At 40.1% G+C, this 13350-nt stretch overlaps 1 protein-coding gene across 1 annotated transcript in view; it reads right to left on the bottom strand.

Moving 5' to 3' along the window:
• Window positions 1–446: 446 nt before the first annotated feature.
• Window positions 447–13350, bottom strand: part of ANAPC5 (anaphase promoting complex subunit 5) — a 40794-nt gene continuing 27890 nt past the window's right edge. Inside the window, exons 12-17 of the mRNA XM_029922480.1 lie at window positions 12530–12604; window positions 9960–10081; window positions 9384–9491; window positions 9156–9303; window positions 1167–1329; window positions 447–769 (exon numbers count right to left, since the gene is read on the bottom strand). Coding sequence (XP_029778340.1) covers window positions 558–769; window positions 1167–1329; window positions 9156–9303; window positions 9384–9491; window positions 9960–10081; window positions 12530–12604 — 828 coding nt within the window. The 3' untranslated portion in view covers window positions 447–557. The remainder of the gene's footprint in view (window positions 770–1166; window positions 1330–9155; window positions 9304–9383; window positions 9492–9959; window positions 10082–12529; window positions 12605–13350) is intronic.

Raw genomic sequence — 13350 nt, forward strand, 5'->3', positions numbered from 1 at the left:
AGAACATGATTGAAATCTGTTTCTTGTTGTTGGTCCAAAAACCATAAAAAGATCTTTTCCTTCTTATTCTCTGGTCAAGGACCAACATGTGCTCACAAGTACACACAAGCCCACCACAACCCCCCAGCACAGTCCAACAAAGCAGGGAAGCTTCAGAGGGAAAATCCAAGCCTTAGCAAAACCTACACTGACCCCCTAGAGAGACCTGCTGATACCCAGAAGAGCTGATGTCTGAGCACAGGTGCTAAACACAAATTCCTGTGATGATGGAGAATATGCACAGATTCTAAGAAGATACTGGCAACTTCGCTCAGAGAGAATATAATATTTAACACTTGTAATAGCTTATTAGTAAAACAGCTGTTTATCAACAAAAAGTTGGTATCTTTTGCTATCAAAAAGGGAGAAAACAAATATGTGTATTCTAGCAACAAAATAAGACAAACTAATCAGAATGCAGTTTATTGGTAAGACAGACATCAAATACATCATTTGCATGGAGGGAGGGGAAGTCCAAAATCTTATACTCCGTAGAGTGGCCCAGCGGGGGCCTCTCACTAGAGATGATTTATCAGGGGCACCCCGTGAGAGGGCAGTTCCTGGTGGAGCTGCCGAAAGAGCATCGCGCATCGGTTCCTCTCCTGGGTCTTCCCCAGGGTGTGGTAGAGTCTGGCCTGGAAGTAAACAACATCTCTGATTTGCTCTTTGCAGTCAACCTTTGCAAAATAGTTCTTGGCTTCATTGAGATTCTCGATGGCTGCCTCCAGAGCTGACGACAAGTGGGAAAAGAGCACACATTTAACGCAACACTTCGCATGTAGTTTTCAGAACTTGACATCTACTTTCATTGATTTAACACGTCCCAGAGACACTTTTATAATCTACTCTTTGAGAAGAAAAAAATACACTAGGGTGAGATTTTAAAAAAGGTCTCCAGTCCTGATTTCCAGCTTGGTACTTGGTTCTGTGGGGTTAAAATAATCATTCACTCGCCTCAACCTTCACGCCAGCATGCATGTCAAACCACTTTAAATACTGCAGGAAATTTTAACATGTATTTGAAAACTTAAATACTATCCCAGATTTAATGTCTTCCTTCTTCTAAGTCCTGAATTTAATTTTTTTCTGTAGTAGTATTGACTAGAAATCTTTGTATGGTTCCCTACCTTCTGCTTTCTTCAGTGGATCATAAGAAGCTGCTGAAGCCACCTGACACTTGGCCACCAAGAACATGGCACGGCCTTTGTCCAGGACAGCCCCGTCCGCCAAGATGGGCTCAATGGCCATGTGGAGAAGACTTAAGGCCTGTTCTGGGATTCCAAGGATGAGCTGAAAAAGAAACACTGTGGTACCGTACATTCCCACATCCATTACCCACTACAGAAAAGGTTTCATTTCTGGCTCTTCTCTCAATGGCCATGTCTGGCTTATGTTCTCCCTGACAGGTACTACATTTAATATGCACCATACTCCTGGAAAACACTGTGTGACAGTCTGAATTCAGATTATGATGGATATAGTAGGTAACAGTTATTCACACTATAGGAAAGTTTTTGTCTTTACAAAAACATTCAGAATGAATATCCTTTAGGTTGGTGATTCCAAAGGGTCAAACAAACTGTGCAAGAATCATTGGTAGAAGGGGAACCACTAAGAAATAACTCAAAAGTATATAGTAAAATAAAGAAGAAACATCCATTTAACACAAATGAAACAGTAATGGAGGAACTGAGGGGGAAAAAAGATGTAAGACATAAAGAAAAAATAGCAAAAGAGAAGTCCTTTCAAATCCATAATTACATCAAATATAAATGAATTAAACTTCTCAGTTAAAAGGCAGAGATTAGCAGAATAGATTTTTAGCTATCTACAAGGAGACTCACTTTAGGTTAAAAGACACAAATAGGCTTAAAAAAAAAAAGACACAAATAGGCTGAAAGTAAAAGGACAGAAAAAAGATATTCCATACAAACAGTAACCAGAAAGACCTCAAGTGACTAGACTTATATCAGACAAAATAGACTTTAAGTCGAAAACTATTACAGGGGTGCCTGGGTGGCTCAGTCGGTTAAGTGGCCGACTTTGGCTCAGGTCATAATCTCATGATTCGTAAGTTCGAGCCCCACATCGGGCTCTGTGATGACAGCTCGGAGCCTGGAGCCTGTTTCAGATTCTATGCCTCCCTCTTTCTCTGCCCCTCCCGTGCTCATGCTCTGTCTCTATCTCTCAAAAATAAATAAAACATTTTTTAAAAATTAAAAAAAAACTGTTACAAAAGACAAAGGACATTATATACTGCTAAATGGTCAATTCATCAAGAAGACACAATTATAAACACATATACACCAAACAATAGAACCCCAAAATGTATGAAGTAAAAACTGACAGAACTGAAGGGAGAAATAGACAATTTAACAACAACAGTTTGAGAGCTCCAGTACTCCACTTTCACTAATGGATAGAACAACTAGACAGAAGATCAGCAAGGAAATATAAGACTTGAATAACACTATGAACCAGTTAGCCCTATCAGTCACTTGTTAGGAAGCACACTCTACCTAACAATGGTAGAATACATTTTCTTCTTCTCAAGTGCACATGGAACGCCTTCCAGATAGATCATATGTTAGGTCACAAAATAAAAGACTGAAGTCATACAAAGTATCTTCTCTGATTGCATGAAATAAAATTAGAAGGGAATCTGGAAAATTCATAAATATAGAGAAGAAACTACACATTCTTAAATAATGAATAGGTCAAAGAAGAAATCACGAGGGAAACTAGAAAATACTTTGAGATGAAGACACACACACCATACTGAAACTTAAGGGATACAGTACTCAGAAGAAAATTTATAGCTGTAAAGGCATAAATCAAAAAAGAAAAAAGATCTCAAATCAGTAAGTTGAACTTCCACCCTAAGAAACTAAAAAAAAAACAAGACGGGTGCCTGGGTGGCTCAGTCTATTAAGAGTCTGACTCTTGATCTCAGCTCAGGTCTTGATCTCAGGGTCATGAGTTCAAACCCCACATTGGGCTCCATGCTGGGTATGGAGCCTGCTTTAAAAAAAAGAAAGAAAGAAAAGAAAAGAAACTAAAGAAAGAGCAAACTACACCCAAAGCTAATAGAGGCAAGGAAATAATAACAATTAGAGTGAAAATGAACAAAGTAAGAAAAGAAAAACAATGGTATCAATGAAACTAAAAGTTGATCCTTCAAAAAGATCAAGAAAATTAACAAACTGTTAGCTAGACCAAGAAAAAGAGGGAGAGAAGACTCAAATGACAAAAATCAAGAATGAAAGTAGAGAGTCAACTAATAACTTTATAGAAATAAAGAGGATTTTATGAGAATACCATGAACAATTGTATGCCAACAAATTAGATAAAATGAACAAACGTCTGGAAAGACAGAAATTACCAAAACTGACTCAAGAAGAGACAGAAAATCTAAATGGACCCACAACAAGTAAAGACACTGAAGTGGTAACCAAAAAAATTTCCGTAAAAGAAGAGCTCAGGACCAAATGTATTCACTGATAAATTCTACCAAACAGTTAAAGAATTAACACCAATGCTTCTCATTTTTCCAAAAAATAGAAGAGAAGGGAACATTTCTTAACTCACTTTGTAAGGCCACTACTACCCTAATACCAAACCAAAATAAAGATATCATAAGAAAAGAAAACTACAGACCAATATTCCTTATGACTACAGATGCAAAAATCCTCAACAAATACTAGCAAACCAAATCCAATTGCACATTAAAAGGATCATACACTGGGGCACCTGGTTGGCTCAGTTGGTGAAGTGTCCAACTCTTGATTTTAGCTCAGGTCATAATCTCAGTTGTGAGATCGAGCTTTGCGTTGAGCCCCACGCTGGGCTCCGCACTGGCCAGAGAGCCTGCTTAAGATTCTCTCTCTCTCGGAGCGCCTGGGTGGCTCTGTCGGTTGAGCGTCCGGCTTCAGCTCAGGTCATGATCTTGCGGTTCATGGGTTTGAGCCCCGTGTCGGGCTCTGTGCTGACAGCTCAGGGTCTGGAGCCTGTCTTCAGATTCTGTCTCCCTCTCTCTCTGACCCTCCCCTACTCACTCACTCACTCTCTCTCTCTCTCTCTCTCTCTCAAAAAGAAATAAAAACATTAAAAAATATATATTAAAAAAAAGATTCTCTCTCCCTTTGCCCCTCCCCCACTCTCTCTCAAAAGAAAAAAAATCAGATACCGTAACCAAGTAGGATTTATCCCAAGAATGCAAGAGTGGTTCAATATGCAAAAATCAATGTAATATACAATATTAATGGAACAAAGGAAAAGCACCACATGATCTACTCAATTGATACAGAAAAAGTACTTCACAAAAATCCAACACCCTTTCATGATAAAAACATTCAGGAGTAGAAGGGAATTTCCTCAACTAATACTGGTGCATCTATGAAAAACCCACAGCTAACATCATGGTTAACAACGAAAGACTGAAATCGTGCCCTAAGATCAGGAGCAAAAAACAACGATGCACATTCTTGCCACTTCTATTCAGCACTGTTCTGAAAGTTCTACATGGAGCAATTGAGCAAGCAAAAGAAATGAAAGGTATTCAAATTGGAATGGAAGAGGTAAAACTCTGTATTTGCAGATAACATGATCTTATATACAGAAAACTTCTAAAGAATCCTTAAAAAACTGTAACAGGTCAAGTTCGGCAAAGGTGCAGGATATAAGATCAATATATACTAGCAATGAACAATCCATAAATCAAATTAATTTTTAAATTCTGTTTATGATAGCATCAAAAAAAATAAAATACTTAGGAATAAATTTAACTAAGAAACTGTAAGAATTGTACACTGAAAACTAGAAGACACTGTTGAAGACATTAAAGAAGACATGGGGGGGGTGGCGGGCACCTGGGGGGCTCAGTCGGTTAAGCATCCAACTTTTGATTTCAGCTCAGGTCATGACCTCACAATTCGTGAGTTTGAGCCCCACATCGAGCTCTGCCCTAACAGTGTGGAGCCTGCTTGGGATTCTCTCTCTCTCTCTCTCTCTCTCTCTCTCTCTCTCTCTCTCTCTCTCCTCTCTCCTCTCTCTCTCCCCTTCCCCTGCTTGCTCTGTCTCTCAAAATAAATAAAATAAAAAATAAAAATAAAAAAGAAGATCTGGGGCACCTGGGTGACTCGGTTAAGCATCCAACTTTTGATTTCGGCTCAGGTCAGGATCTAATGGTTTTTAAGTTCGAGCCCCATGCTGGGCTCTGCACAGGCCTCAAAGAACATGCCTAGGATTCTCTCTCTCCTTTCCTCTCTCTCTGCCTTTCCTTGCCTCAAAATAAATAAGTTAACTTAAAAAAATAAAAGAAATTAGAGAAGACCTAAAAAAAAAGACACTCTGTGTTAATGGACTGGAAGAATTAATAGTGTGAAGATGGCAACAGTCTCCAAATTCTACAGACTGAACGCATTCCTTATCAAAATTCTAAATACTATTTTTACTGAAATGGACAAGCTATTCTAAAATTCATATGGAATTGCATGAAATGCCAACAGCCAAAATGATCTTGAAAAAAAGGGACAAAATTAGAGAACTCTTACTTCCATCCTAATTTTAAATTTACTACAAAGATACAGTAATCAAACAATGTGGTGCTGGCATAAGGACAGATCGATGGAATAGAACCAAGAGTGCAGAAATAAACCCCTACATTCATGATCAATATTTTTGACAAGGGTGCCAAGAGTACTCAACGGGAAAAGAATAGTCTTTTCAACAAGCAGTGCTTGGGAGAATGAAGCTGCACTCATCTCATGCCATATATAAACATTAACTCAAAAATGGGGCCCCCGGTGTGGCTCAGTTGCTTGGGTGTCTGAGTCTTGATTTCAGTTTGGGTAATGATCTTATGGTTCGTGTGCTTGAGATTCTCTCCCTCCTCTCTCTCTGCTCCCCCCCTCAAAATAAATAAATAAACTTTAAAAAATGAACTCAAAATGGATCAGAGACCTAAATGTAAGAGCTAAAACTATTAAAATCCTTAGAAGGAAACATAGGTATAATCTTTGTGAATTTGGATTAAACCACAGTTTCTTAGCGAGAACACCAAAAGCACAAGCAACAAAAGAAAAAAAAGGATAAACTGGATTTCATCAAATTTAAAAACTTCAGTGCATCAAAAGACATGATCAAGAAAGTAAAAAGACAACCTCGAGAACAGAAAAAGATTTGCAAATCATATATCTGACAAGGGTCTAGAATTCAGAATATACAAAACAATCTTACAACTGAACATCAAAAAGACAAGAACCCAGTTAGAAAATGGGTAAAGGACTAAGACACATCTCCAAAGATGGCCAATAGCCAAATGGCCAATAAGCACACAACAAGATGCTCAAGATCATGCGTTATTAGAAAAATACAAATAAAACCCACAATGAGATAGAACTTTATAGTAGGATGGGTATAATACAAAAAAAGAAGAAAAAAAAAATAACAAGTAGTGGCAAGGACATGGAGAAACCGGAACCTTCATACATTGCTGGTGAGAATAAGATGGTGCAGTTACTGTGGAAAAGTGTGGTGGTTCCATAAAGTTAAATATAGAATTATCGTATGACCCAGCAATTCTACTCCTAAGTATATCCAAGAGAAATTAAAACATACAACTACACATACATGATGTTAAAAGACGCTATTCAGAGGCACCTAGGTGGCTCCATTGGTTAAGCATCTGACTTTTGATTTCAGCTCAAGTCATGATCTCATGATTCATGGGATCTAGCTACCAGTTGGGCTCTGCACTGACAGCACAAAGCCTGCTTGGGATTCTCTCTCTCCCTCTCCCCTGCATGCTCTCTAAATAAATAAATATTAAAAACAACATTTTTTAAGCAGCTATTTATAATAGCTGACCCAAATGTCCACCAACTGATGGAAGAGTGGATAAACAAAATGTAGTCAATCCATCCAATGGAGTCTTATTAAGCCATTAAAAAAAATGAAGTGACTGGGCGCCTGGGTGGCTCAGTCAGTTAAGCGTCGGCTTCAGCTCAGGTCATGATCTCACAGTTTGTGGGTTCAAGCTCCGCATCGGGCTCTGTGCTGACAGCTCAGAGCCTGGAGCCTGCTTTGGATTCTGTATCTCCCTCTCTCTCTGACTCTCCCCTGCTTGCGCTGTCTCTCTCTCTCTCTCAAAAATAAATAAAAACCATTAAAAAAAAAAAAAGAATAAAGTTGGGCACTTGGGTGGCTCAGTTGGTTAAACATCTGATGCTTGATTTTGACACACGTCATGATCTCAACGTTTGTGGGTTCAAGCCTTGCTTCGGGCTCTATGCTGATAGTGTGAAGCCTGCTTGGGATTCTCACTCTCCTCTCTTTGCCACTCTCTCTCTCTCAAAATAAGTAAATAAACTTGGAGTAAATAAATAATAAAAGGAATGAAGTAGTGACACATACTAAATATTCATTTAACATGAATGAACCCTGAAAACATTACACTAAGTGAAGAAGCCAGACTACGTAAACCCAGATATTGTACGATACCATTTATATGAAAGATCCAGAATAGCAAACCCACAGAGGCAGAAAATAGATTGGGGGCTGCCAGGGGTTTGGGGGAGGGGAAATGAGGAGTGACTACTGAATGGGTACGAGGTTTCTCTTTGGAATGATGAAAATATTCTGGAATTAAACAGGGTTGATGGTTGCAAAACACTGTAAATATTCTTAAAACCACTGAATTGTATCTTTTAAAATGATTTAAATGGTAAATTTTATGTTATGTGAATTTGATCTTAATTAAGAAAAAAAAAATCACTAGAACCAGAAAATAGATTAGACTCCTCTACTCATTCCCTAGAGATTCTGACTCCATGTTTCAAAGCAAAACCAGATATGTAGGTTTTTTTAAATGTATGTTTATTTTTGAGAGAAGAAAAGCACAAGAGGAGGAGGCACAGAGAGAGAAGGAGACAGGATCCAAAGTAGGCTCCATGCTGATCACAGAGAGCCTGATGTGGGACTCAAACTCAGGAACTATAAGATCATGACCTGAGCTGAAGTCAGACAATTAACCAACTGAGCCACCCAGGCACCTCTAGATATTTTTTAAATCTTCCCAATTCTTCTTTGCATTTTTATTTTTGAGAGAGAGAGAAAAAGAGAGAGCACACGCACACGCAGGGGAGGGCCAGACAGAGGATCTGAAGCGGACTCTGTGCTGACAGGCTGACAGGAGCAAGCCTGACGCGGGGCTCAAACTCACGGACCTTGAGATCAGGACCTGAGCCAAAGTTAGACACTCAACTGACTGAGCCACCCAGGTGCCCCTGCCCCTTTTCTGTCTTTCTTTAAAGTTTATTTATTTATTTTGAGAGAGAAAGAGAAAGTGGGAACAGGGTAGGGATGGAGAAACAAAGAGAGAGAGAATCCCAAGCAGGCTCCATACTGTCAGCACAGAACCAGCCCAACACAGGGCTTGAACCCACGAACCATAACATAAAATGATGACCTGAGCCAAAATTAAGAATAGGACACTCAACCGACTGAGCCACTCAGGTGCCCCTTCCTAATTAATTCTAATGCATGGTTTGGGAAATCTCTGCTTTAGTTAGTAAATTCTCCTAGTGACAGTGAATTAATTCAAAATGCATTCATTCAAAAAGTATTTATTAAAAGCCTACTATGTATAGGTCCTACTAAGTACCAGAGGATACAGCAGGGAGGAAACAAAGTCCCTTTTCACACGGGCTTTACATTCCTCAGGGGGAGACAGTAAACAAACATAAAATACATTTTAACTTCTAAAACCTTTCAATAAATACACAACTTCCTCATTTCGTCATTTATCCCCTTATTAATCAAGCAGAGCTCTGGGCCAACTAAATCATTAATATGAGGCAAGTGTCCTCAGTGAACGGGTGCATCCCCTTCATTAACTACACAGCTCGGTACAGCCAGTGCCACCGGGAGGTGTCAGCTTGCCACCACATTCACGGCTTCAGCCTTCCCTGGAGGACTTGCACAATGGGACTGTATTCCCAGACTTCAAGAATAAAAAGTCAAAAGCTTATTATGATCCCTTTCAAAACCAAAGAGCAGTAACAGACTAAGCAGTTCTTGAGCACAGATATGTGCTATAAAAACAGAGATCGGCTTACCTGAGCAAAAGCCAAGTTCAGCACCGTTTCAGAGGCCAAGTACTGTAAGCGGTACTCCTTGGAGAGGGCCAGAGCCTGCAGGAGCACGGGCAGCGCGATGGTGGGGGAGGAGGACCGCCAGTATAGCTCGGCCACAGACAGCAGGACGCTGTCCGCAAAGAGGGAGACACGGCATGAGAGGGTCCGGCACCAACGACCACCTGCAGGTGCTCAAGGGACCCCCCTTACCTGATCACCATCTCCGTATTCCTGATTTTCTGACAATGAATCAACAACTTTTGTAAAAGCTTATGCGCCTCTGACATTTGGTTCTGAGCTTGCAGTACGATTGCTTTCCTGACACAGAAACAAAATAAACACAAATAGTTATGCTGATGATTTGCCAGGGCTGCAAGTATAGTCGATTTCAGGGTTAGAATCTCTGCATCCTCAATTAGACTATAAACCTCCCAAGGGGAAGACCTTTGCCTTTATTAAAAGAGGGGAAAAAAGTGTGTGTGTGTGTTGTGTGTGTGTGTGTGTGTGTGTGTGTGTGTGTGTAAGCACATGTGTATACACCCACCCACCCACAACACGTGCAAGTAAAAGAAGTTTGAAATTATAGATATTAGAATGTTTGTGATTATCTCTGGGTGATACTTATTTTCTCATATTACTCATCTTTATTTTCTAATTTCCTGTAATAAGTAGACAAAAATGTCTTTTCCTAAGCTAAAGTTGATAAATTAAACACACAAAAGAAGTAAGAATAAAGCCATTTGAGAATTACTTTATTCTGGGGCTGGGGTTTTTGAGGTTTCTTACCTGTACACACCCTCTATGCTGTTAAGAGCTGTGATTCCTGTAACAAGAGAATCGGCCAAATGGTATTTGCCATCATTCATTGCTCTGTCAAACTGTATTTTCTGATCACATAGCATCCATAGCTAAGAAGAAAAAAATTTTTGAGAATAAAATGCACCTCATTACTCAACAGAGATATAAAAATATTTTAACATTTTTGGAACTTAAAAATTTTTCATAAATATTTCAAGGATATAAAAAAGCCCTAAGAATAAAGTAACAAATAACAAACACATGTGTGCCAGTCACCAACTTTGTCAAAATACAACATTTTGCTACATTTGCTTCAGATATTATTGCTTACAGATGACGTCCTTTGCAAATTCCATTCCCCTCTTTCTTTGTTCTAAATAAGCACCTGGGGTGCCTGGGTGACTCAGTTGTTGAGTGTCTGACTTCAGTTCAGGTCGTGTTCTGATGGTTCGTGAGTTCAAGTCCCGCATCGGATACACATGAGTCCCACTTCTCTCTCTCTCTGCCCCTCCTGGGATTCCCTTTCTCTCTCTTTCTCTCTCTCTCTCTCTCTCTCTCTCTCTCTCTCTCTCTCTCAAAAACAAACAAATAAATCAAACCAAAGTAAGCACCTGATTTGGTGTTTATCATTTCTACTTACGTTTTTATCCTATTATAGCATATATTCTTACTCTTAAACAATATGTAGTATGATGTATGATCTTGTATGTTTTTAAATGTTGCATAAAGTAAATACTGCTGGACCTTATGTATCCTTTGACAACTTGCTCTTAAGCTCAACAGCATTTTTCTGGGACTAAATGTTAATACAAGTAGCTCCAGTTCATCCTTTCCACTAACGAATAGTTCTCAGTTATATGAATATCTGCTCTCACACTGATGAGTATTTAGGGAGTGCCAATTTTTCACGCTTCTGAACAATGCTGCCATCAACATTCTTGCGCATTCTCCGCTGGTGCAAGAGTTTATGCCAGGGCTATGCCAGGAAACACAGGACATACCTTCAATTCAATAGGGTGCCCATTTGTTCTTCAGGTGGGTCATACCAATTTACACTTCCCACCAGCAATACGACATGACCTGTCGCTCCTCGTCCTCACCGACACTTGGTCCTGTCAGATATTCCACCTTTGGCCAATCTGACAGGTATGAAATATCTCATTACTGTTTCCACTTGTACTTCCCTGACTGTCAGCCAGGCTGAGCATGTTGTCATACACCTGCTGGCCATGTACGCCTTTTTCTGTGAACTGTCTTTTTTTTTCCCTAAACAGCTAGAACTGTCCCCAAAACCGTTTCATTGCATTACCACTGCCACAGGACCACCTTAATTCTTTCTTTCACATATCATCCTTAGGTGCTATCTCACGTGCAGACCGCCTTTCCAGCTGGGCGCCGTGAACTCCGATCACAGGCTGCTGAAGGCGGCGATGAGGTCCAAGCACACTTCACATGCAGAGGGGCACCCACGCGATCGCCAGTGCCATGGAGCCAACAACCTGTAGGAATGGCAGCCCCAGGGACTGGCACTAGGGGATTCCCAGGCCACAGTCTCTTAGGATTTCAAATTCTCTAATCCACTGAAGACTAAACTTGGAAAGGGATGGAAGAAACCTGTAACAGCTTTCTCAGCCCCATTAGAGACGGATAAAGTACAATAAGGAACACAGGGCCTGGGACTACTTTATAAAACTAATTCAATTCCGTCTGGGTACATCTTCCCAAAAGGTTACTGAATTCTGGGAGGAAGAGAGTAGAGTTGCCAAGTAAGAGACACAGCACCATAGTGAGTCCTAACTCTTGTTCTGTCCATGAACATGGACAATATCTTTTCTTATTTCCATACAGTGATAAAGCAATACTAACTTAAAACCATGAAGACAGAAAAAAAGCTCTCCAAATAAACCTTTAAGTCTTTATCAGAGTTTATTTCTCTGCCTTTTTTTCCTTTAATGTTTGTTTATTTTTGAGAGAGCACGCAAGCAGGGGAGGGGCAGAGAGAGAGAGGGAGACACAATCCCAAGCAGGTTCCAGGCTCTGAGTTGTCAGCACAGAGCCCACTGTGGGGTTTGAACTCATGAAATATAAGATCATGACCTGAGCCAAAGTCAAACACTTAATCGGATGAGCCACCCAGGCAGCCCTCTGCCTTCTTTTTTTTTTTTTTTAAGTTTATTTATTTAGTTTGAGTGAGTGAATGAGAGAGAGAGAGCGCATAAGTGTAGGAGAGGCAGAGAGAGAGGGAGAGAGAGAATCCCAAGCAGCCCCTGTGCTTTCAAAATGGAGCCCAACGTGGGGTCAATTCCACAAACCCTGAGATCATGACCTGAGCTGAAATCAAGAGTCAGACACTTTAAACGACGGAGCCGCCAGGCACCCCCTCTCTGCCCTGCACAGAGCTGAGAGTCTGGGACTATTGACCTCAATGCACAGATGACACAGAGAGGAACCAAGACACAAGAAACTGACAGGAGATGCAAAATATTTCACTCTGACAACAATACACTAAAAATGGTCTCTTTGGAAATAAATCAGATGCCATGCAAAAGTCAGATTACCTGGGCATGCTGACTATTTGGTGGGAATCGTTCCTTCAAGTGTTTCAAGACTTCCGAAGCTGCAGCAAAACAGCCCTAAGTAGAAACACATGAATTGATGAGCACACCTGTGCTGAAACCACACCTGCCACACCACTCAGAGGACGTTGCTAGGATTCACCTGCTTGTGGTGCAGCACCCTGGAAGACACGAAGCAGAGACTGTCATCCATCAGCAGGTCATTTTTTTTTTCTTAGGTTCTAGTGTATTTTGTTCATTAAAATTTTTTTTTAATTTTTTAAAGTTTATTTTTGAGAGAGAGAGAGAGAGAGAATGCAAGCAGGGGAGGGGCAGAGAGAAGAGGGAGACACGCTCTAAGCTAGAGGCAGGCTCCAGGCTCTGAACAAGTTATATCATCATAGTATTTTATTGGTAAATGAACTATGACACATCAAAATGACTTCTTAGTTTAGTCGTTTCTAATTTTTTCCATTTAAGGATGCTAGAGTGAATACCTTGCTGCATACACCTTTGTGTAACTGTCCATTTGTCCAGTCCTTTCCTTAGGCTGAGACCTTTGAAGTGGAACTGGCTGGTCAAATGGTAGGCACTCCTAAGCCCTGTGATATTCATTGCTAAATTACCCTCCAGAAATGTACCAGAACTTTCATGCCAGCTCTGTGCTTTTCTCCGACAATATTTAAGCATTGCCTATTTGATTGGTGAAACTAGCATTTCACTGTATTAATCTGAATTTCTTTAATGACTAGATTGAAGTTTTTTTCATGTTTTCTGGTCATTTATATTTTTCTATGTGAATACAAGTTCACATCTTTTTTTTA

This window comes from Suricata suricatta, chromosome 14 (genome assembly GCF_006229205.1).
Source record: "Suricata suricatta isolate VVHF042 chromosome 14, meerkat_22Aug2017_6uvM2_HiC, whole genome shotgun sequence".
Classification (NCBI taxonomy): Eukaryota; Metazoa; Chordata; class Mammalia; order Carnivora; family Herpestidae; genus Suricata; species Suricata suricatta.